The sequence below is a fragment of the Halichoerus grypus genome, chromosome X (assembly GCF_964656455.1).
Source record: "Halichoerus grypus chromosome X, mHalGry1.hap1.1, whole genome shotgun sequence".
In the NCBI taxonomy this organism is placed as follows: Eukaryota; Metazoa; Chordata; class Mammalia; order Carnivora; family Phocidae; genus Halichoerus; species Halichoerus grypus.
Genome location: NC_135727.1, coordinates 121,896,258 through 121,920,762, shown reverse-complemented (window position 1 = coordinate 121,920,762; position 24,505 = coordinate 121,896,258). Strand labels below are relative to the sequence as shown.

General features: G+C 46.7%; 1 protein-coding gene and 1 long non-coding RNA gene across 14 annotated transcripts in view; one reads left to right on the top strand and one right to left on the bottom strand.

Annotated features, from left to right (window-relative positions):
• Window positions 1–5,987: 5,987 nt before the first annotated feature.
• On the top strand, window positions 5,988–21,128 carry LOC118555528 (uncharacterized). 2 transcript variants are annotated; one of them, XR_013444617.1, is made up of 6 exons: window positions 5,988–6,002; window positions 8,836–8,950; window positions 9,608–14,644; window positions 14,836–14,919; window positions 15,712–15,820; window positions 17,527–21,128. It is a non-coding gene; the product is annotated as an uncharacterized LOC118555528 (long non-coding RNA). The 2 variants fall into 2 exon arrangements; XR_013444616.1 differs by lacking the exon at window positions 5,988–6,002 and adding an exon at window positions 7,753–7,767.
• GPM6B (glycoprotein M6B) overlaps window positions 10,130–24,505 on the bottom strand; it is a 155,247-nt gene continuing 140,871 nt past the window's right edge. For 9 of the 12 annotated variants that reach the window (XM_078064260.1, XM_078064255.1, XM_078064253.1 and 6 more), the window contains 4 exons: window positions 17,970–18,141; window positions 16,000–16,073; window positions 15,002–15,067; window positions 10,130–12,190 (listed from right to left, as the gene is read on the bottom strand). In XM_078064260.1, coding sequence (XP_077920386.1) covers window positions 12,041–12,190; window positions 15,002–15,067; window positions 16,000–16,073; window positions 17,970–18,141 — 462 coding nt within the window. In that variant the 3' untranslated portion in view covers window positions 10,130–12,040. Of the gene's footprint in view, window positions 12,191–13,283; window positions 13,679–15,001; window positions 15,068–15,999; window positions 16,074–17,969; window positions 18,142–24,505 lie in introns of those variants that run through there. The other 3 variants (XM_078064254.1, XM_036123687.2, XM_078064261.1) reach the window with 1 other exon arrangement.

Genomic DNA, 24,505 nt, shown 5'->3' with positions numbered 1-24,505 from the left:
GGCTATTCAGGGTCTGTTCTGGTTCCATACAAATTTTAGGATTGTTTGTTGTAGGTCTGTGAAAAACGCTGGTGTTATTTTATCAGGATTGCATTGAATGTGTAGATTGCTTTGGGTAGTATAGACTTTTTAGCAGTATTTGTTCTTCTAATCCATGAGCATGGAATGCTTTTCATCTCTTTGTATCATCTTCAATTTCTTTCATAAGTGTTCTATAGTTTTCAGTGTACAGATCTTTCACCTCTTTGGTTAGGTTTATTCCTAGGTATCTTATGGGTTTTGGTGCAATTATAAATGGGATCGATTCTTTGATTTCTCTTTCTGCTCCTTCATTATTAGTGTATAGAAATGCAATCGATTTCTGTACATTGATTTTATATCCTGTGACTTTGCTGAATTCATGTATGAGTTCAAACAATTTTTTGGTGGAGTCTTTGGGGTTTTCTATATAGAATATTATGTCATCTGCAAAGAGTGAAAGTTTGCCTTCTTCCTTGCCCATTTGGATGCCTTTTAATTCTTTTTGTTTTCTGATTGCTGAGACTAGGACTTCCAGTACCATGTTGAATAACAGTGATACATTATTGGTCTGTTCTTAATAAGAAATTGTAAACAAAGTTTCTTTACTTTTAATGTAATCTGCCTAGGAAACAAAGATTCTGTGTTTTATCTTTTTTTTTCCTTTGTGGAAGTCACTTGACTTTTTTATTTTTTATTTTTGGCATTTTTTTCCCCCAAATTTTTATTTAAATTCTAGTTAGTTAACATATAGTGTGATGTTGGTTTCAGGAGTATAATTCAGTGATTCATCACTTAATATATTCACAGCCAGTGCTCATAATCATAAATGCCCTCCTTAGTACCCATCACCCATCTAGCCCATCCCTCACCCTCTATGTTTTATCTTGATCAGATCTTTTATTACTTAGAAAAGCTGAGTGTTCTCTATTCAGAAAGAGTTACAGCTTTTGCAGCTGTGTGATCTATATTTATACTTGGAATCTTTTTGTCAGTTTGGGTAAGTAGATAATTAAGTATTGTTTTATAATTTTCTGTAACCCTGTTGTTACCCAAGTGTCCAAACCTTTCGATACTCTTGACAAACTTCTCAAAATTAAAATTTTAAATGAAATTTTTTTGGCTGCAAACTCATGATAAGAATTTCTAGTGGGTCTCTGGAACAGCTCCAAACATTCTCTCTTTATAGAAACAGCGATATTACACTAATTAGGCTTATTTGGTATGTTAAATTACATGGGAAGCATTGTCCAATTAGGAATACTAAGCCTTCTTTATTTTGTGTTTGTATAGGTGTATGTTAATATGCGTGTTCTATAAATTTGACGAAAATTTAAAAAATTCTGATGTGTCCTGGTACAGTGTTATCAGTCATAATTTTAAAATGTATGTCACGGATAAAGAAGATGTGGTTATGTGTGTATATATATATGTGTGTGTGTATATATATGTATATGTATAATGGAATATTAGTTATCAAAAAATGAAATCTTGCCATTTACAATGACGTGGATGGAACAAGAGGGTATTATGCTAAGTGAAATAAGTCAATCAGAGAAAGACAATTATATGATTTCACTCATACGTGGAATTCAAGAAACAAAACAGAGAAGCATAGAGGAAGGGAGGGAAAAATAAAACAAGACATAGTCGGAGAAGGGAGACAAACCATAAGAGACTCTCAACCATAGGAAACAAACTGAGGGTTGCTGGAGGGGAGAGGGGTGGGAAGATGGGGTAACGGGGGTGGGCATTAAGGAGGACACTTGATGTAGTGAGCACTGGGTGTTCTATACGACTGATGAATCACTGAACTCTACCTCTGAAACTAATAATACACTGTATGTTAATTAATTGAATTTTTAAAAAATAGTAACTAATTTGTCAAATGCATTAATAACTAGTATGTCAAATGCATTAATACTAGCATTAATAGTAACTAATTTCTCAAATGCATTAATAACTAGTTAGAATAAATGTATGTCACAAAATGAAGCAAATTTACTTGTCAGTTGCATCACTGGTCTCTTTGGTAAGTGTCTGTGAACTCATCAGGTCTTTAATTGTGGCCATTTTTAAGTTGTTTGTCCTTTACGGTTATTGTTTTACTCTGATGCCTTTACAACAAATGTTTCTACAAAAGTGTTTCTTCTTCAAAGAGATTCATGAAAAGGGAATTTGACAGGTGCTCTGGAATACAGGTTTTCGATTACTTTAAGATCATAACATTGAACTGGGTAAGAATTTCTCAAACTCTAATGGAAAACTGATTGCTTTAATGCTTTGTTTTCCAGATTTAAAGGACCCTCCCCCCTTTTCCCCTTCTCCTTTTAAAAGAGCTGTCTGTAACTTAAAATAATTTGGTACCAATGATTGAAGCATTTATCTTTTTTTCTTTAGCTGATCCCTCCAGAATTCTGAGACTCTTATTAGTCTTCTTTTTCATGACAATATATTTGCATAAGTTCAGTGAGAATCTGTTCTTTTTTGTATCAGGATGTCCAGTACACCTTGCCCCTTGCGTCCTTTGATCCACAGTTGGTAAAAAGGGATCTACTTCAGTTTTGCAAAAGCCCAATCAAATCCATAGGGGATAATCACACTTGGGTAGGACAATCTTCCACAGTGTGCTCTTGGGAGATGAAAGCATCGTCATAATCTGCAGCCCAGAGATTTTACCATTGGGAAAGATATCTCCAGAAGGACACTTCAGCCCCATGGAAAGGCCCTATCAGGGACTGTTAACCAACCCTTGTGCTGCCAGACTTCAAGGAATATGCTCTTGGATCCAGGTATCATATCTAAGCAAGTGCCAAACCCTGACTGGACACACACCATCTGGTGACCTGAAAGTAAAGATCCCGGAAGTTGAAACAGATGAAGCTAAAGGAGACTGCTTTCCCAAGGTGACCAGACCAGGCCTGTATGCCTTTTTCTTGCTGCTGCTGCTGCTGCTTATTTAATTTCTTCCTCTCTTGTTCAGGACAGCGTCCTGATCCATATTTCCCAATCTATTGCAAAAAGGGGAAACCTCTCTGACTGTCGAATCTGTCCAGAAACTGAAAGGTTCATTACATCAGAGATCCCTTGGTCTTATGTGTCACCAATTGTCTTAGTCCCAAATGCCACTGTTGATTCTGCCTGCCAAGTCTATGGATGTTACCTATCGGATTAGGCTATTTACAGCCAGGTGTTCTCACACCTTGTTTCAAACTTCCTCCAGCCATAATCGTACTAGGTCAGCCTGACACTTGCATCCCTGCCAATCGTATGACATTTGCACCCCCCCCCCCCAGTCTTTTCCCTATCTAAATACAGTCCGTTCCCTGCAAGGGACATACAGATGGGCCAGTTGCTCTTTGCAAGGCTTTCAGAAAAGACCCTTTCAGGATGGGATGTTACCTCACAGAATGTCATGCCAATTCCTCTGATTCCTGCCTTGAAAAGGTCAGTCAGGGGGCGCCTGGATGGCTCAGTCAGTTAAGCGTCTGCCTTCAGCTCAGGTCATGATCCCAGGGTTCTGGGATCAAGTCGCATATTGGGCTCCCTGCTCAGTGGGGAGTCTGCTTCTCCCTCTCCCTCTGCCTCCCCGCCCCCCGCTCATGCTCTCTCTCTCTCTCTCTCTCATGCTCTCTCTCTCTTTCAAATAAATAAATAACATCTTTAAAAGGAAAAAAGGTCAATCAGGGAATTCCAGCTAATGGATCTATTAGTAAGCAGACCTTAGCTGGAGACCTCTGTACTTCACCTGGTTTCATTTTTGTCTGCAGTGGATGGTATTTCCCATGGGCATATGAATGTTTAGATAGCTGGCGAGTTGGAGGTCAGTCCTTAATGGGATGTTTAACTGTCGCTGTCAACATCCATAATAAATCAGAAGCCTCCCGTGGTAGTCTACCCCATTAAACCTCCATAGCCACCTGAAACGGGAACTTCCAGGAGGCATGCCTGATTATTGCAAGTAGGCCTCCATTGGGAGAGCTAGTCTGCTCCACAGCCAAAGCAGCAGCCGTCCAGCAATGATCACTTGACTCATTGGCTGAAGTAGTTTTGGACAGTCACATAGCCCTTAATTACCTACTTGATACACCAGGAGGTGTTTGTGCAATCGCAGATACTCCCTGTTGTATGGAACCTCAAAAGACCCAAATGGCCAAAGCAATCTTGAAAAAGAAGAACAAAGGAGACTCTCAAGCAGACTCTGTGCTGAACGTGGAGCCCGATGTGGGGCTCAGTCTCACGACCCTGAGATCGTGACCTGAGCCGAAACCAAGAGTTGGACACTTAACCGACTGAGCCACCCAGGTGCCCCTGTCCTGCTACTTTTAATTCTACTCTGTAATTTTAAGTTTTGTACTTGTGGCCTGTCAAACCTTGGTAGAAATGATGTACCCGATAAGGTGACACTGGCTCAGTGCTTCGAGCTGATCTCGTGTGTACAACCTTGACAAGATATAGCCTTTGGATGGGAAATGCCTGAGAGTTCTCCCTCCTAACCTTCTTATTACTCAAATGGGGCCTTACTGGTTTGTAACTGCTATGTATTTTCCCTGTGATGTGGGATGTGATAACCAGGAAAGGTCCTTCATGGCACCAAGGGACAAAAACAGTTAATACAGAGAACTCAACTCTTGATCAGTTATGCTTTTGGAGAAAGCTCTTGATCAAAAGGGGGAAATGTGAAAATAAAGGGAAACTTGATTTAGAATGGAGTCCGAAAGCCCTGGAGGGGAAGCTGTCACACACACGAACTTTCTATCACAGCTTACTTCATATTTCCAGGCAGGAGGAAGTTCACTTCACTGCCTCAGCAGGAGAAAGGTTTTCTCCTTGCCCAGCAGTTGCCTAGCCAATGAGAAACCCGTCACCACCCTGAACTCTGGCTTTCCTCCAAGAGACTTTTGGTCAAAGCATTCCCTCCTTTCTTCCTCCTTTTTCCTCTGTAAGCTTCCTTTCCTTTGTTCTTCAGACTCTGCCTGTGGTTTGCTATAGCTTGCGTGACTCAAATTGCAATTCCTCTGCTATTCCTGAATAAACTCATTTTACTGGTAAAATAACTGGCTGTTTTATTTTTAAGGTTAACAGATGGAATGTTCTGTAAATGTCGGTTAAGTCCATCTGGTCCAATGTGTTGTTGAAGTCCAGTGTTTCCTTATTGATTGATTTTCTGTCTGGATGATCTCCATTTTTGAAAATGGGGTATTAAAGTCCCCTGTTGTGATTGTACTGCTGTCTAATTCTCCCTTTGGAGGTCTGTTAATATTTGCTTCCTATGTTTATGTGCTCTGATGTTGGGTGCATCAGTATTTACAAATGCTCTATTTTTTGATGAATTTACCCTCTTAGTATTATATGATGAACTTCTTTGTCTCTTGTTAGTTTTTGGCTTAAAGTCTATCTTCTGATGTATGTATAGCTACCCCTACTCTGTTTTGGCTGTTTGCATGGAATATCTTTTTCCATCCCTTCACTTTCAGTCTGGTGTGTCCTTAAAGCTAAAGTGAGTGTTTTGTAGGTAGCATATTTATGGATCTTGGTTTTTTATCCATTCAGCCACTGTGTCTTTTGATTGGGGGAATTGAGTCCATTTATATTTAAACTAATTATCGATAGGTACAGAATTACTTCCACCATGTTGTTGTTTTCTGGTTGTTTTGCAATTCCTTTGTTTCTTTCTCTTACTCTCTTCCTTTGTATTTTGATGATTTTCAGTAGTGGTATGCTTGGGTTTCTTTTTTTTTTTAAGATTTTATTTATTTGACAGAGAGAGAGTATGAGCAGGGGGAGGGGCAGGGAGAGGGAGAAGCAGGCTCCCCATTGAGCAGGGAGCCCAACGTGGGACTCGATCCCAGGACCCTGGGATCATGACCTGAGCTAAAGGCAGACACCTAACTGACTGAGCCACCCAGGCGCCCCTGGGTTTTATCTTTTGTGTATCTACTGCAGGCTTTTGCTTTGTGGTTACCATGGAGCTTACAAACAAGGTATGTATAACAGCCTATTTTTTTAAAAAAACTTATTTATTCGAGAGAGAGTGGGCAAGCAGGGCAGTGGGCAGAGGGAGAGGGAGAGAATCTCAAGCAGACTCCCTGCTGAACATGGAGCCCAATGCAGGGTTCAAACCCACAACCTTGAGATCATGACATGAGCCAAAATAAAGAGTCAGATGTTTTAACTGACTGAGACACCCAGGCGCCCCTATAGTAGTCTATTTTAAGCTCATAACAACTTATGTTTGAACATATACAGAAGCTCTACATTTGTACATTGCCTCCACATTTTGTTTTTGATATTCATTTGCAAATTGTATAGTTATTTTTAGTACTTTTGTCTCAATCTTTTTTTTTTTTTAAGATTTTATTTATTTATTTGACAGAGAGAGACACAGCAAGAGAGGGAACGCAAGCAGGGGGAGTGGGAGAGGGAGAAGCAGGCCCCCCACTGAGCAGGGAGCCCGATGCGGGGCTCGATCCCAGGACCCTGGGATCACGACCTGAGCCGAAGGCAGATGCCTAATGACTGAGCCACACAGGTGCCCCTGTCTCTTAATCTTCACCCTAGAGTTGTGATTTACCCAACACTGTTACAACATTAGCGTATTCTGATTTTAACTCTATGTTTACCTTTATGAGTGAGTTTTATACTTTGATAGATTTTCCTGTTGCTAATTAGCATCTTTTCAGCGTGAAGAACTACCTTTAACATGTAAGGCTGGGGGGCGCCTGGGTGGCTCAGACCATACCACTCCCTTCTGGCCTGCAAAGTTTTTGCTGACAAATCTGTTGGTAGTCTTATGGGGTTTCCTTTGTATGTTACAAGGTTTTCTTTTCCTGCTTTAAGATTCTTTAACTTTGGACACTTCAATTATACTGTGTCTCGGTGTGCATTTCTTTAGATTGATACTTTTTGGAACTCTTCAGGCTTTCGGGCTCTCTGACAGGATGAATTCCACTGGCCTGTTTTCCAAGTTTGCTGATGCTTTCTTCTGTTTGATCTAGTCTGCTGTTGACCCCTCTACTGAATTTTTCAGTTGTTATTGTGTTCTTCAGCTATATGGTTTGATACTTATTTTCTCTTTGTTGAAATTTTCAGTTTGTTCATGTGTTGTTCTGACCACCATGAGCATCTGTATAACTGTTAATTTGCACTCTTAGGTAAGTCACTTATTTCTATTTCATTAAGATCTGTTTCTGGAGTTCTGTTCTTTTGTTTAGAACATACTCCACCATCTCTTCATTTTCCTTCATTGTGTGTTGGTTTCTACCCTTTTAAACAGCCACCTATCCCAGTCTAGAGTGGTCTTGTGTAAGAGGTGAACCTCCTCAGTTGGGCTGGCCCAAGCTCTTGGTTGCTTCTTAAATTTTTGTGATTGTCTACAACTTTTTTTGTTCTTGGTGCTTCCTACTAGTTGAGTGTTTGTCAAGACTGCTTAGCATTCCAGTGGGTAAGATCACAGCACATAGATGCAGTTTGATTAGAAGCCAGATTCTCAGATAGCAGCTGGGAGAATATGTAAGTTACACCTCTTTTTGGGATAACCAGTGAGATGGGTGTTTTTCCCATCTTCCCTAGGCCAAGTTCCTCTGCACTTGGCTGAGGTATTTAGCCACGGCCGGGGAGGTGGGGGAGTTGGGGGAATGTTGCTCCTGTGCCCATTAAAAACTGCTTCTTCCTTTCTTTTTTTTTTTTTTTTTTTGCTGCAGTCCCATGGAACTCCTGAATGCAAGCAGCATTGGGTCTCAGAGCCAGGTATTCCAGGGATATGTTGGGTGGCAGCTACTAAAACTGAGGCACAATGTGCATAACCTTCCAGAGAGATACGGGTGCTTTGGAGTGGGCTAGAGGGGAGCAGATGGAGGAGGCATCCACTGGCTTCCCTGTTCTCTGCTGGCAATAGGAGGCAGGCAGCCCCTAGAGGTGTGCTCAGTGTAGAAGCTGGACTCTGAGGCAACAGCTTTTAATATATGCAACCAGATCCTTTTCAGGGAAAGATCAGGAGCTAGACCTCTAGGGCTGGTTAAGCACCATTTCTTTGTTAGTTTTCTGGGTCTGGTCTCGTGGATACAAGCCCTACTGGCTTTAAGAATTAGGTTTTTTCGGGGACCTGGATGGCTCAGATGGTTAAGCGTCTGCCTTTGGCTCAGGTCATGATCTCCAGGTCCTGGGATTGAGCCCCTGTCTGGCTCCCAGCTCAGCAGGGAGTCTGCTTCTCCCTCTCTCTGCCTCTCCCTCTGCTTGTGCTCTCTCGGTCTCTGTCTCTCTCCCAAATAAATAAATAATATCTTTTAAAAAAAAGTTAGCTGTTTTAGGGGCCCATCTCTCAGCCTTAAAAGTTGAGGTGCTAAATGTGGGGTCTAAACGTTCAGGGAGAACCTTGCAGTTGGCAGCTTCCAGCTGATTTTGTGGCATCGTGTTGGGGTTGGGGTTTATGGTGAGGGCTTGGCTCAGCTTTTCCTGCCCATTTCAGTGTGTATTTTTTTGATTGCCAAATGTGTAAGAGTAGCTCAGCTAGTTGGATTTTTTTCATCAAAAATTAATCTGGGTGTAGTGGCACATTTGCTGTATTCTGGGGAGGAGTTAAGGGGCCTCCTGCGTCACCATCTTGGGCCAGAACCCTCAGCTAACTTCTTAACACGTTTTGATGTGACTCAGTTTTTCCCCCCCTTGTGTTTTCAAAGACCTTGTATAAGTAACTCATTGCATACTTGTTTTATAGCTTGATTTTTCAGTCAACTTAAATTCTAAGCAGCATTCTTAATATTCCACATCAGGACCGATCCCATTTAAAGAGAAGACATTTCTTATATACCTTTTCAGATGGCTGTATCCTCTAGAAGGGCTATGGATGCGTGATGTGTCATGTGAGAACTCCCCTGCCCGCTCCCACCTGGACAAGACCCCCTGAATGCATCTTTGTTCAAATCTTCCCCAGGTGGGTCAAGTTCAAATATCAAAACAGTGAGGAAGGCTGGGGGACAGGTTGGAAAAAGGATGTTCTTGGGCCAACCTGACTTTATTTGTATTTTTGTTTCCTCAAAACTTTCTGTAATTTTATTCATCCTAACACTCATTTTGAAATTTTGCACAAACATCTGAGAACAGATGAACCCTGCACTGACTAGAGAAAGAGGTCGTGCTTTAGGAGAAGATACTAACAAAGGGATCGTTTCTTTTAAATCTTCTAAAAGTAGGACTATCCTAGCATTAAAAAGCCCTGAAAGGATTTTTTTTCAAGTTTTTTATTGTGGAATCTTTAGTTGTCATTTTTTAATGGACTTAAATTGTGACTTTATTTTCATCTCTTTACCAATTTGAAAGTCAAGTTTCACAAGGCCGAGTTAGAGAAATGAAAAATTGCTACGCACCCTCTAGAGGTTCCTATACTCTGTGGCAGGATCACTGTCGATTATTAAGAGACTGCATGTGGGGCGCCTGGGTGGCTGTTGGTTATGATCTCATCTAGACAGGATTTACACACAGTTTGTTATGTAACTTAACTGCACAAAATGCTACAAAAACAGAAGGTATTAAGTAGTGGGGCAAAGAGCATACTAATTGGGGTCCTGATTTTTTCCTGCCGAGGGTGAAGGAAGGGCGAGGATCCTGAGGTGGCACCTCATTGAGAAAACGGCAGTGTCTCAGTAAGTGACAAGAGCTGGTCCTTACTCAGGAAGTTCAGATGATGAAAATCCCAGTGCATAATTGTGCTAACAGATAAGTAAACTGATAGTAAAATGAAATCCTAAGTAACAAACTTAGCTCTGCTGCTTTAGAGAGCTGTTAGATCTAGAGTTTTGTTTTTAGGAGCTAGATCTTTTCTACCTTGGGTTTGTAAAGGAGCCAGGGGTACATGGACCCTTCGGAAGGTTTGACATTGTTTTTTCTTTCCCCACACTTAAGCTTTGTGTTAATCCCATATGTATAATTGCTTTCATTTGTGGACGCTAGTCAGAAAATTTCTATACTTCACAAAACTAGAGAGATGGTGGTAGCATCCACCTATAAACACGATTTCCATACACATGTGAAATCTTGATAATGCGTACTATTTAAAAATGACACCATACTAGAGACAGAGAAAGATAGTATTTATGTATGGTAAAAAGGCAAGTGAGTGAAGCTATACTTTTATTGCATTACTCTTAGTACATCCACAACTATTTCCACCTAAATAGATCTTTAAAATAAGCATACACAAGTATTGACTATTATCTACAAATATTTATTGTAACACTTGAATAGAACTACAGGAAGCCCTTGGCACTGATAGAAAATATTGATTCACTGTTAGGTTACAAAAATTTATACATAGCAAAATTTAATGCTCTTTACATAAAAAATATTAGACTACTTAAACAAAACTTTCAAAAATTCCTGGTAATAGCTACCAGAATTAGAAAAGTAAAATTAGGCTTGAGACACTGCCTGTTCTAGAACACGGGACTCTAACAGCACCTCCACTGCTGGAAAAAAAATATTTAAGTCTGTCATGCAACAGGAAAACAAAACAAGCTATTCTGGAACAACTGTTCTACACAAAAGAGAGCTTCTCCCAATTGAAAAAAAAAAAAAAGTCAAGATCCAAATAGGCATTTTTAGGCATTAACAACAACAAAAAGAATCCAAATGAAATATTATACTTGAAGTTCAATTTTAATAGCATCTTGATAAAGGTATGCTTCCTTTCATTTTAATACATTTCTGCACATGTATATGTTTTAAAATCCAGGAAACAGCCAAACCACAAGTTAATTCTTAACATGAATATACATAGTTAACCCTATATTATGCAGCCCCTTTTAAAAAGCACTGATGCACCCGACAGTTATATGTATCATTTCATAAAGAACAACACAAAGTTTACCGTCACTAATACCCAATACCTATAATCACTTAATGTTCTGGAACACAATGGTTTAGAAGGCAAGTTTCTTTTGAAAATGGCTTAAACTCAAGCAGGTGTTTTTTTGCTGAACATCCAACTTTTATTATTCCAGGAAAGATTTAAAAAATGAAATAAATACCAACCCTAATTTAAATTACTTAAGTATTCAAGTCTATAAAAGGAGGAGGAGGAGGTCTGTGGTCTATTTGTAATTAGGTTTTAGATAGTTGGTACGAAACTGTAAACTTGCTATTCAGACCACATAAAAATGGTTTAGAATGGTGGTCATTTTAATAAGGTAACACTTCTTAATTAAGAAAAACCTTGGTGGAACAAAAGTCTATGAAGGATTTGGGTCTCCTGTTGTAAAATACGTTCTTAGAAATTTAAAACAAATACTCATTAAGGCAGAGCTGACATTTATTTCCCAGGAAGAATGACGACTGGGCCATTTTATTTAAAGGAAATCTATTATGAAATTGATTTTGGAAAGCTTGTCAAGGAGTCCGAATCCAGCTTCTTCTGTGGCAGGCGTAGCAGAATTATAGTAGTTCCTTTTAGCATTATTGAAAAATAGATTTCTAATTGGATCAGGAAATTAATGTGGCCTGGACTCAAGGGGTAGGGAAGGCAGCTAATTTAAAAAAGTCAATTGTTAAGAATCACATTATCTTTGAGCCAAAGTGTAATAAATGTCAGCTATCAGAAATGGAACGCCCCCCAGCCCAATTGCATTTTCTTCCCTACATAGGTAAAGTGACTGCAGGACAGATGGCGTATGCGAATTGACGGTCACGTTCCTGGATGCCGGCACAGCCGAACAGGCCAGCTCCCCAGCGCCTCTCCTGGTGGGATCGCTCGACCGACAAACCTGAACATGCCACCAATTGCAGAAAGATCAACCATCCTTTTCTCAAAGTGTTGCCTTTTAAAATGGCTAACATGAAACCTCCAATATCTGCTCTAAAGAAAAAGCTTGACCTGCTGGAAGGTGTTCCTGGAAATACAGCCCAGCAGCTCGAGCCGGACAGGGAAGTGTTTAGGTTGTTTGGTGGGGTACACATCTCTACTGCAGGGCAGCTGTCTCAGGAGTGGGCAGAGCGCTCAAGTCGTCGGCCGTAACACTCTGGCAAACATTTATGTGTACGAATTGAGTTGTTCTTTTGACCGAGACTGAATATCTTGCAGTTCCTGTTCTTCCTTTGCTTTGATATCCTGGTAAGCCTGCATTTTGCTTGCATCCTTTAAGTAAGCCCAGTTAGAAGACAGTATCATGAGGAAGTGGATCTGGAAAAGAAGGGTGAGCATGATGGCTAGTGAGCATGTCAGAAGGCAAAGCAGCTGCTAGGCAGATTAGACGGTCTTTACTGTCAAAAGGGAGAGGGTTATTCTGTATTAATTCTCATTCTGCTGTCAGAGCCATCAGATTCTGGAAGCATGCTCTACTAGTATGCTTAAGAGTAAGAGGCTGAAGAAAAGTTAGTATACAAACACGATGAACTGAAAAAAATGGCCAAAGTTATTGTTAAGAAAAAGCAAAAATGAAATAGGAGAGAGTGGTTTTTATCCCCCCCCATTTTGGGAGTAATTTTAACAACTAACATAGACGTTCGGAAACACCTGGTGTGCTTATTTTAAAATCAGTGTGGGGCAAAGGTCTTTCCTCTCTGTGGATAAAAATCAGTTCCCCAAAGGCCTACAAGTGAATGATACTTATTTTGAGTAACTCATCAACTACACAGTTAACATGGGAAAATTAAGACCTCTAAGCACAGCCTGCAATCTGTGTGAGCATGTGCTTAGGGGCGCACCTCCAGTTTTCGTTCTAAGACTGCCATTCGTGCAGGTCCCAAATGTACAAATCCTTCTTCTTTAAAGTGGGGGCGGCCAACACTTCTTGCCCACTCATTTTTCCTCCAAAATCTATATCTCCGGTTCCTCCTATTTCCTTTTCAACATATTTGAGACTTTCAGATCCAGGCACAATTTCTCTTCCCCTCAGAATCTGATGTGCGATGTGAGACCTGGCTATGAGGAATCAGGGGCTCCGCACCGGGAACACAACACCACCAGGTAAGGGGTGACTGGGTGGTGCAGAGAGAACACACACCCCACGTACAGATCCTGGTCTCACAGAAGGTAACGGGGTGCCCTTTATTCTTCACATTGTCCTCTAGCTGGCAGGCTAATTGGAGGGGCATGTATTTGGTAGTGAGCCATGTAATCAGAAAAAAAAGTTTTAGTCAAATTTAAAATATGTTTGCCTTTTTTCCAGAGTCTAAGAAAACAAAAAAAATCCAGATGAAAACGCATCTCTCTGCCATCTCTCCAGCACTGGTATTGGTTATCAAGCAAGCAACAGTAACGGACAAGGCAGGTATTACAAAGTTTTAACACTTCATTTAGAGATACTGCTCAAAGTTCAAGAGAATTATTTTTTAACGGATGCTCACCAAGGTCAGTACATAACTGAATTCTTTTCACAACGTGGAAATAGCCAGATCTCATCATTTTGTAATTCACTCAGGGTAAGGCATCTAATTAGGCTACAATGCAAAATGAGTGGACTAAAGCTATTTACAAATTACTGTCACCAAACTGCAGCAACCTAGACTCGGCTTTAGTCTGGGGCGTCAGGGAGATTTCAGGCTACCGAGGAGAGCTCCCTACAGCTCCTTGTAGGCCTTAAGCAATTTAGAATTTAGTGCAGCAATCTTCCCGACTCTTAAACTTCAAGACGGCATAGTTATAGGTAGTAGCCATCATGTAGATCAGCTGGTGGAAGAGAACAGAACACGACAGTAAGATACAGGCAGTCCCCCCAGCGTGGCTGCTTTCCCGTTTATCATCACCCGGAAGGGGTTCCTACGTAGCACACCAACTTCCTCTCACTTCACATACACGCTGCTAGTCCTGGCCTCTGCCCTCAGGCCGTTTATTACGAAGACTTGGAGGTGTTGAAAGAATCAGAGCGCCGGGGCAGCAGCCTGAGCCATGAAGCCCCAGGCCCCGTGTCCCCTGGTCTGCCCCAGCCTGCCTCCTCGGCCGGCCCCTAGCTCAGCAAGAACACAGGTCGCCGCCGGCACGGCATGGGTCGTTCTCTGCAGGGCCTAGTAAGGAGGGACTCCTTTCCAAGCTCATGCCGTTTCCCTCTGGGTCTGCCAATCCTAGATCTCTCGAAATCCCAAACCGAGCCCTCCCGACTTCTAGCTGTACACGCGGAGGCCCACAGAATCCCGGGGCTCTTTACAGGTGCTCCTCGTTAGCTGTGGCTTCCCTGTGCGCCCAATTCCCTCCGTGTGCCCATCACTGCTTATGGCACGGCCATGGTCACTGGGGGACACGCAGAGTGGGGCAGAGGTTTAGTCTCCCAGCTGCGGTCAACCAAGGCACCACGCTGCTTGCTTGTCTCAGGCTGTAGCCGAGCAGCCTTGGTGCAGGCTAGTTAGTGCTACGGCGTTTTGTGAGGTTTCCTAACCGTAGTGCCGAGTGAAGGGCTCTCGCCAGCCTGCAGAGAGCAGGAAGGCTCGGAGGGGCCACGGAGCTGCTACGGTGCTGAGACCGGGAGGTCACTGTGAATACAGCTGTGCTCTCTGCTCACTAAGATGTCTTGAACAGAACCACATCAAGCAAGGTTAGGTGGTGTTCCGTGGCGCTGGCAGAAAATGAACCCTGTGTTTCCCTCTAGAAACAGTGGCTCAGTGTTGGAGGAGACTTTATAGAACAAGATCAACCGTACAGGTATGTAGGTGTATAAATACATATTTCCACTTGGAAATTAAGATTTCTTGGCAAAGAAATGGGTAATGCCTCCCATGAATAGCTGTCAGTGACCAAAGTCCTGCAAGTCAGGGCGAAATATGCACCCCTGGCCTAGGCCAGGCCCAGGTAACGGGCGGCCCAGCTTCAGCTACCCTCTCTTCTTCCCACAGAATCCAAATCCCTCCAGGCCCAGACAGGCAACCAGGACTGCCTACACTCCAGCCCAGATGGACCCAGGGCTGCGTTCCGGAGGGGTATGGCTGGAAGGCAAATCTGGCGTTAGAGCCTCGACGGGGGGAGCTGCGCTAGGCCGGGCCTGGGGCCGTTGTTACTCACCAGGGCAACGACGGTGGCACCAGCTCCGGCGCAGGCCACGATGAACAGGTGGTAGGACATGTAGAACTAGGGAAGAACAGGGCACCAGGTGAGCGTTGGCTGTGGAAGGAACAGGCGTCCCCCTGTCCTGTCTCCTCCCGGGCTGCTTTCTGGCAGGCTGCGTGCCTGTGTGCACGCCCCGGCTGCCCCCCGCCTGCACCTGATGGGGGGACTTCTAAAGCTTTCTGATGCCCGGGCTGGACCCATGACCAAGTAAGTGGCAGTAGCCAGGCCTCCGCCGTGAGTATAATTCTCCTCGCTGACTGCTCTGTGCCGTCACCTTTGGGAGCCCCTGCTTGGAACCAGGTCCTGGTACGGATATGCAAACTGGCTGACATTTCAGTAACTCACTGCTTTCCCAAAGCAGGCTCGGATTCTCTTAAGTATGCAAGCTCCCACTAGTGCACTTAAAAAAAATGTTCTTTTACGAACAGTTATAAAGCAATGCCTGAAGAATATTCTAAGGTCTGATTTTAAACCAAAGTGGGTTAGGATATTCTGCTAGTTAAGAGTGAAGCAGTGATCAACTGTGATCAGATTTAGAGAAACTGGGCTTCTATACAAATTCAAGGGGATCTTTTCTATGAAAATTAACTTACATGTGTTCTGTGATAAATGTCCTACTTTGAAAAGCTATGTGAAGGTGAAAAAGAATCTACATGTATTTTCAGATGGATGAGACTAGGACCACTCTCAAATTATCGCCGAAGGAGAAAGCTCTCCGAGTGCTAAGGATCCTCACTGAACCAGCTGGACCATGGGAAAGGGGGCATTTTCCAGGTAAAAAATGCATGAATGTGGGTAAAGACAGACTGTTTGATCTAAAAAGTCTGCAAAGAAAAGCTTCCCTTACTAGCATTTGCACCATCTCCTGTTCTTTCTACCTCAGAGGGCCCTTTCCTCAGCCTGCTTTGCCAAGTGACCGTGTCCAGGCCCTGACAGGAGAAGGGTTTATTTACCTCATTGGTGTTGCAGATGTTCTCAAGGGCGGAGCCACAGATTTTCCCAGGGAAAGCATTCCAAGGAATGATACCTGTGAAGTGAATCCCAACAGAATGTTAGTTATTAGCGGCTCCCACCGTGCCCCGTGCTCTCGCTGCTCCTCATCCACACTTGACAGCTCTGCAGAGGGCAGATGAAGTCCTCCTTAGACAGCAGCACGAGAGCAAAGTCAACTAGTCCATAAGAGCCTTAAGACCGGATTTGTTTTCCCTACCAATTGTGCTCGCTTTAGTTGACCTCCTATTTGTAAAAATTAAAGGTGTAGAACAACCCCCCCCCCCACAGCATTTCCCAGTCTGTGGACTTCCTACTAAAGTCCCAAAATGGAGAGTCTATAGGTAATTTGGATTTTGTAGGTCTTTTATATTCATTTTCATTGGGATTGAAAATCCAATTGGAAATTTAAAAAGGGAAACACTGTGGAGTCCATCCCCCCTACTCCGTGTCTCCCACTGGAACCCTGACTCCTCTCTACCACACCATGGCCCACCAGGTTGCTGTTCTCCGTGCCACCATGTAGTAGGTGTGTGCTTTTAAACAAACACAGCTCGAGTTACTCTTCTCCCCGGAGGTAAGGAAGGCTTTCTTTAAAAAGTCCCTTATCCCTGGGGCGCCTGGGTGGCTCAGTCGTTGGGCATCTGCCTTCAGCTCAGGTCATGATCCCAGGGTCCTGGGATCAAACCCCGCATCGGGCTCCCTGCTCGGCAGGAAGCCTGTTTCTCCCTCTCCCACTCCCCCTGCTTGTGTTCTGTCTCTCACTGTGCCTCCCTCCCTCTGTCAAATAAATAAATCTTAAAAAAAAGTCCCTTATCCCTTACATGGGCCAAGAGATGCTTTAGGAGAATGGGAAATGACAAGTCCTCATGGGGTCAGTGAAACCAGTGATTTCAAATATAGAACACTTAAAACTAGGATCACTGATAGCCAAAAGTGTTTAGTGAAAACATTTAATAAGGAAATGATATACATCTAGATATTTACAAATACTTTAAAAAATCATCTTTATGCTCTGTTTTCAAACCACCAGTGAGGCTGAATCTTGCTCTTTATGAGAAAACAGTACTCCAATGGGCAGTCCTGGGCAAGTTTCTCATTAGGTTGTAAGAGAAGATGTTGAAGCCAAGCCACATGGGAAAAACAAGAATCACAAATGAAATAGTCCTCTCTCCCGAGAAATCTTGTCTTTAATTTTAATGAAAAGTTCTTTCCACCCCCGCCTCGCTGTTTCTGCCAGGAACAGGATTCCCTAGCATCTTGGCGAGAAGCACTCATTAAACTCCTTACTTAGGAGGCTGCCTCTCCGTTTAATTGACAGGAGGAGCAATGGCCCCTTCTGTGGCTTGTCAGAATGAACCAGCGTTAGCGGCCTATTGCGAGTATCCCATTCATTAGAAAATAGGTTTGAAGGGGTTTCCAACAGCCGGCTTTTATAGAGTTCAGTCTGATGACTTTAAAATATGTCTGGATTTTGTTGTGGTTTCCAGGACAGATGAAGTTTAAGCAGTTGGTCATTTTAAAAGACCGGATTTGAAGAGTGGGACATGGAAATTAATTGGACTACAGTGTATACACAATATTTTGGATAAAGAGTTGAATGGTACAAAACTGAAAAGAAATTGAAAAAAAAAATCTGTAATCTTTTGATGTCCAGAAGTCTGGTTATAATGCACTGCTCCTTGATAATACAGTACAAAAAGTTTCCTTTACTACATACTTGAAAATGCAACAAAAATTTGCATTACAACTAAGAGCCTAAGTGATATTTCCCTCCAGAAAACAGAGCATACGTTAAGAGTATGTACTATTCCAACAGAAGAACGTATGACAGCGATCACAATGATTAAAAAAGCCACCCATGTAATCGCTAAGGTGCAGACAACTGCACAAGAGGGTAGAGGTTCAGCGGGGCAACGCAAAGAGACAGTACCATATTGTCGGATATCCACGCAGATCTGCTCCACAGCGGCCGTGCCGTTGGTCTGGGGTGACTTGATGACCTCACAAGTTGACCAGATGTTGTAGAACATAAACACGGGCACGGCGGAGAAGCCAAACACGCCCAGCCAGGCCACTCCCAGCACGTAGGTGAGGAACACGAACTGAGCCGAGAAGGAGAAAGAATCATCACCAAGGGGGCAGGGTGCAGCACCCGGGGACAAAATGCTTCCACAGCTCTGGCTGGACACCGAACCCGTGGCCTGCGTTCCCGGCACCGCCTGGGCCACCAGGGCGACTGGCAAAGTGACAAGGGAGAGGAGAAGCAAGGGCTGGGCCAGGGCCGTCATGCTCTCTAGAGCTGCACGATGGAGAATGCGACTGCCCAAAGCCACCTCAGGGACTTTGTGCAGGTCCCCCTCTCAGGAGCTGGCTCCCCCAGCCGTGATCTCCCTGGTCCAAGGTTGCAGAGCGAAGTCGTGGTGGTTGCCTCCCTGCCGCTCTTTCCCATACTTACCGTGCCGAGTGTCGGGCTGCTTTCACGGGCCTTTACTCTATACGACGTGTGCGTGGTACAGTTACAAGTGCAACAGGAAGCCCTTTCTCAAAAGGAACTTCCCTGGTGTCCCAGTCCCGAGAAATCACTGAACGCATTAGGTAGCAGTCTCAAATAGCCCTGAACACAAGCTGAAGGCACAGTGTCAGATACAATTCCCATCTCCCTCTCCAGTTTCTCGTCTGGAAGGTTCACAGCAGCTCTGCGCACATGGCCGCTCTTCATCCTGTTCCGCACACGGGGCCATGGCCAGCCTCAGGAAGAATGGCATCCTCTGGCTTCGCTTTACTTCCTAACCTGCCTTGACTGCCAGTTTGCACAGAACGTGGAAAGGCTGTTCCAAAAACGGCATGTCATGGTACTCATATTTTCAGAACATGCACCCACAGAGCTTGTGGGCGACACGCTGGAAATCTAATTTGGTTTTTGTTTTTTTCAGGCGGTGCTGAAGACCTGCAGACTCGGTCTCACTTTCTCTCACTTTCCGTACTGCAAGGAAGAGCTGGAGGGTCTCAGGTCTGCCTGGGGGGCGGGCTCACACAGGCCGCCCCCGGCCGCCCCGGCTGAAGTTGGTCAGTGCTTTCGCTTTTATTGCAAGGGCATTCATACTTAAAGAAGCGTTTGCATTTCTAAAGACATTCAAAGAAGCCGATTTCAGCTGTTTCTCACTCCCTCTTGCCCCTGCGCTTATGGATGGGCTGCTCCAGACTAGGCTGGGTTTTCCTACCCACCCTTCAAAGGAATCCTTTCTTCTTAGTAACTCCACAAAGACGTGAACATTGCCTTCTAGCGGTGGTCAGGGCTCCGCAGGGCAGGCCCGTGGAGAGCGCCCCCTGCGGACCATTCCTGGCCTGGCGGCCTGCGGCCTTCCCAGGCGCTTCCTGAGTGTGCTGCCCAGCAGCAGCTTCCCATCAGGGACCGGTGAGCAGCAGGCCTGCTGGTGAACCAAGGGCAGCTCCGCTGTCCTGGGTAGGCAGAGCTCATGGAGCTTTCTGTTGGGAGCACGTCTGCCCCAGCTGTCGTCAGGGCTCCCCGGTCACCTCCGACTTCCTAACATGCTCCAAGGCAGGTCTGTTCCAGGGTTCCCTTGAAGGTCCAGTCATACCTCCGAGATACTGCGGTTTGGTTCCAGACCATCACAAGAAAGCGAGTCAAATTAATTTTGGGGTTTCCCAGTGCAAAGTTCTCATTATACTGTAGTCTGTTAAGTGTGCAAGAGCATTAGGTCCAGAAAAGACAAGGTCTCGACCTTCAAGAAAATATACTTTATTGCTACAAACTGCTACCCATCATGTGAGCCTTGAGTGAGTGAGTCTTCCAGCAGGTGGAGGGTCTGGGCTGGATGTCGGCTGCTGGCTGATCAGCGATGAAGCTCGTTGCATCGGTGACTCTTCCCTTCACTCAGGATTTCTCTGCAGCGGGCCGTGCTGGTCGATGGCATTTTACCCACAGAACTTCTTTCCCAAATGGACTTAATCCTCTCCAGTACTGGCACTACTGCTTTATCAGTAGCCCTTTTAGGCACCAGCTGCTAACAGGAGACTCAGCCTGCCCTTTGCAACTTTAAAACCAGACATTAACTTCTCCTCTCTAGCTGTGAAAGTCCTAAGGGGCATCTTCTTAAGTAGAAGGCTGTTTCTTCTACATGGGAAATTTGTTGTCCGCCAGTCACCTGAGCCAGATCCTCTGGATCACTCGCTGCAGCTTCTCCATCAGCACGTGCTGCTTCACTTTGCACTCTGATGTTATGGAGTCGGCTTCTTTCCTTAAACCCCACGAACCAACCTCTGCTAGCTTCAGACTTTCCTTCTGCAGCTTCCTCACCTCTCTCAGCCTTCACAGAACTGAAGAGAGTTAGGGCCTTGCTGTGCATTAGGCTTTGACTTAAAGGAACGTTCCAGCTGGTTTGCCCTTCTGTCCAGAGCACTACAACTGTCTCTTAGCACTTGTGTGTTCACTGGACTAACATCTTTCATATCCTTTAAGAACTTTCCTGTGCATGCACTCCTTGGCTGTTTGGCACAAGAGGCCTAGCTTTCGGCCTATCTGGGCTCTCGACCTACCTTCCTCACTAAGCTTGGTCACTTCTAGCTTTTGATTGAAAGTGAGAGACGCGTGACTCTTCCTTCCCCTTGAACACTTAGAGGCCATTGTAGGGTTAGTAATTGGCCTGATTTCAATACTTTGGGGTCTCAGGGAATAGGGAGGCCCGAGGGAGGAAGATGGGGGTGGGGGGAATGGCCAGTCTGGGGAGCAGGCAGACCACCTACAGCATGTATCAGTTAAGTTTGCCATCGTATACATGTGCGGTTTGGGGCACCCCAAAGCACTGCCAGTAGCCACAACACACAGAGTAACGGGACAGGTTGAAATGTTGTAAGAACTACCAAAATGTGACAGACACGAAACAGGCAAGTACTTTGGGAAAAAGGGCGCCAACAGACCTGCCGCGACCCTTCCGTGCGTAATGAAGTCCGATAACGCGAGGGATGCCCGTAGGAAGCCGACCCGTGTTCAAGGTACCCAGCGTGGCTTTTCTACTTTGTGGGAACAGAGCTTTTCTTCAATAAAATTGAACATGTAAAAGAGGTAAAAGTGAGCTATGCTGGTTGGCAGTGGGGGGGGGGGGGGGCTTCGAGCCTGACATGTTGGGCCAGAAGCCCCCATGCACACTCGTGCCTCGTCCACAAGAACCACTCCAAGCACAGGCCCAGGTGCTCTCCCGCCTAGCCACCGGGCACAAGCTCCTGGCACTCTCTACCATCCCCCTATTTAACACCTGGTACAAGGTAAACTGAGGCACGTTAAAATGTTTCACGAACTGTGAAGGTATTTGAGCATACACTCCATTTCACTGCGGCAGCACCAGCTTGAAAGTAGTGCGAGGGGCGCCAGGGACGCCGGCTAGCAGACCCGGAAGCCCAGCTCAGACCCTATGTAACAGGCTCTAACTGAAGCAGCCATCTTATTTGGGAAGGCCTACTGGGCTGTTTAGGATGGCCGGTTCTCAAGTTTCCTTTTCTGGGATTCGAGCGCCTCGGCTCTGGCTTCAGTTGCTTACACGGGCTGCCAAGTGATCAGGGCCACCTCAGTCCCTCGGCCGCCTTTGTTGAGTGACTTCACGAAGACTCCATCCTCAAAATGTTCAACACCAGGCAGGTGTGCCCTCAGTCCGGGCAGAAATGGGCCCCCTTGAGTGAGGTGGGGGAAGCAGCCCGAGGTCCCCCACACACATCTACTTTCTGCTGCTCTTTCCCCTAGGCTCCTGACTTCTCTCTTTCCTCCTACAGTTGCTTCCTACCCCAAAGTAAGCACTCCCCCAAGTTGAAGAGTAGTCACATCTTTTTTCTTTAAATAACAGCTTTATCGAGGTAGAGCTTGCACTGTGAGTTTTAAACTCATTTACTCCCTTGTTCTGTGGACTTCACCTTAAAAAGCCAAACTGAAATGACAGTCCAACAGGGGATGTGGAATCGGAGGGGTTCCCATCACCCAAGAACTAAATGGTTAAACAAGTGAGCAGGGGCCTCACTGCCGTAGGTAGTTTTAGGAGCACCCTGTTCGTCCCGCCAGTGCCACTCTGGAGAGCATGGATGTATGGGGACCCACGCACAGACCCTACAGGGGCCCCGCCAAGGCCGAAAGTCCGACAGCACCATTCTGAAGTCCCACACGCTGTCATTCAGGTGAGCTCACATGGTGCCATCCGGCACCACACGGCGCCGTGTCCCCTGGCTGATGCCAACCGGGACTGCGACACAGAGCAGCGCCTGGCCATGGTGCAAGACCTCACTGATGTGAAAGAGTCACAGGGCACAGAGAGGCTCCGGAGCCTTGGGGGGGGGGGGGGGTTGTCTAGGCCCCGGCCTCTCGCAGGAGCATTGTCCGTGCGTGCATCCCAGCTGGCGGCCCTGCCCCCAGGAAGACTGTCACAGTTACAGGCTGGTCGTAGTCGTGCTGCGGGAACTAAGCACTGGCCCAGCCCCTGATGGAGCATAGGACGGGCAGTGTGGGAGCCTGCTGGAGGGCGGAGCCTGGGCAGAAGGAGAGGGGCTTGCCAGAGAAATTTCCAGAGCTTACCGGGTCAGAGATGCCAGCCCCAGAGGTGCCACTTGCTGTCGCCTGGAGGTTCAGATGACAGGGAGGTGGGCATGCATACCAAGAGTGACATGGAGATAGATAGCCAAGGCTATATCAAATTATTTGCACCCTTGGGGGGGGGGGCATGTCCTTGGCCCCTTCCTTGAACCCCAGGACAGTCCTTCCATCTCTGGCTGTTTCTTAGTTCCCCCATGAGGCCTCCTTTTCTTGGGTCTTCCTGGGAGACCGTGCTGTGCCCCAGGGCTCTTTCCTCCACAAAGCTCTCTGTCACCTTGTCCGTACCCACCACAAGTCTCTGTCATTTCCAGCCCGAGTGTTCCCAGAAACCCCAGCCCAGGTTTCTCGGTGACGCTCTCCATACCCCCCCCGCCCCCCCAGAGCCCCCAGCGACGGTGAAACCCTGTAAGCACACACAGCCACCTCGACACACAGCCCAGCCGGAGACGGGCCGCTCATCCTGTCCTCTCGAGCTTATTAGTCCCACGGCTGTCCTAGCGGCCAGCTCGGCCCCACTCGGACCGTGTGCCCCGCTCTGCACTCTGCCACAGGAGCCTTGCGCCCGCCCCGTCTGGCTGACCTTCCCTCCTAACACCCCTCACCCCGTCCTTCGTGTACGGGATGCGAGCACGCCCCGTTCGGCGTCGGCGCTTGGATTCCTAGCCTGGCACCCAAGGCCTTTGCTGATCTGGTCTCTCTCCCCCTCCCAAGCAGCGTCGTTTCCGTCCTTCGTCACTAGACCCTTCTGTTCCAGCTGCGGCACACCGCCGGCTCGCGGGAGCACCCCCGCACCCCGGGCCTCCGCCCTGCTCCCGCTGGTTCCTCTCCCCCCGAGGCTGCCCCCAAGCCCTCCCTTCCTGAGCGTGCGGCATCGGTGCCTCTCTGCCCTTGGCAGCCGTCTGCATTTCTGTTCCCAGGCGATTAGCGAAGGACTCCGAAACTCAGCCGGAACCAAGGGCCAGACGGGGAAGCCGCAGGGACAGGGCATTTCAGCAGTTTCCTCAGGAGCCAGGGTCCCTCCGGGGATGAGCAGCTGCCACGGACACGCACACAGACACACACACACACCCCCTACCCCCCGCTAGACAGGGCCGACCTTGAGCAGCCTGCTGGGCGCTGTGTCCCAGGGCCACACCCGGTCACAAACACACTGCAAGCTGCGTGCCCCCTTTAAGGAGGGCTGTCACGGATGCTGGGCTCTCCTGGCATCTTAGGCCGGCCCGTGCGCCCTCCCTTCAGCGAGCAGCTCCCCCCCCCCCCCCCCCCCCCCGGCCGAGAGAGGGCCCGGGCCCCCCGCAGCCCGCCGGGGCTGTCCTCCTCCGTGCTAGTGCCGCTCCCCCGGCTCGCCGACGGCTTTCCTTACATCTGACCGCTCCGTCCGATGCCGGACCCACGCCGCCGGCCGCTCGGCCGCTCGCTGGGACGCGAACGCACCGCTAGGAGCCCCAGGTCGACGTGCCCCGCGCCGGACGCCGGACGCGCCTCTTCTCTCCCGGCCTCTCAACCCGCCGCCGGGTTTCCGTGTGCGACGCGGCGCCCGACAGGCCTGCCTTGCCGAGGACAGCGCGGGTCCGCGGGGGGCCAGACGGGGGCCGGCCACATGCCGACGGCGCATCGGCCCACGGAGGGGGCCGCCCAGACGCGAGTTTCCTTTCATCTCCGTGTATAACCTTCCCCAACAATCTCAGGACACAAAGCCATGCTCGGCTCGTGGGCCGCACGGAAACGGATGGCAGGCCAGATTGGGCCCAAGGGCTGGGGTGGCCACGAGCTTCCTGGGGACAAGAGCCCCCACACACCCCCACAGCGACCAGCAAAATCCCCAGCCGGGTGCTCAGTAGAAAAAGCGCTTGGTACTTCCAGAAGGATTGTGA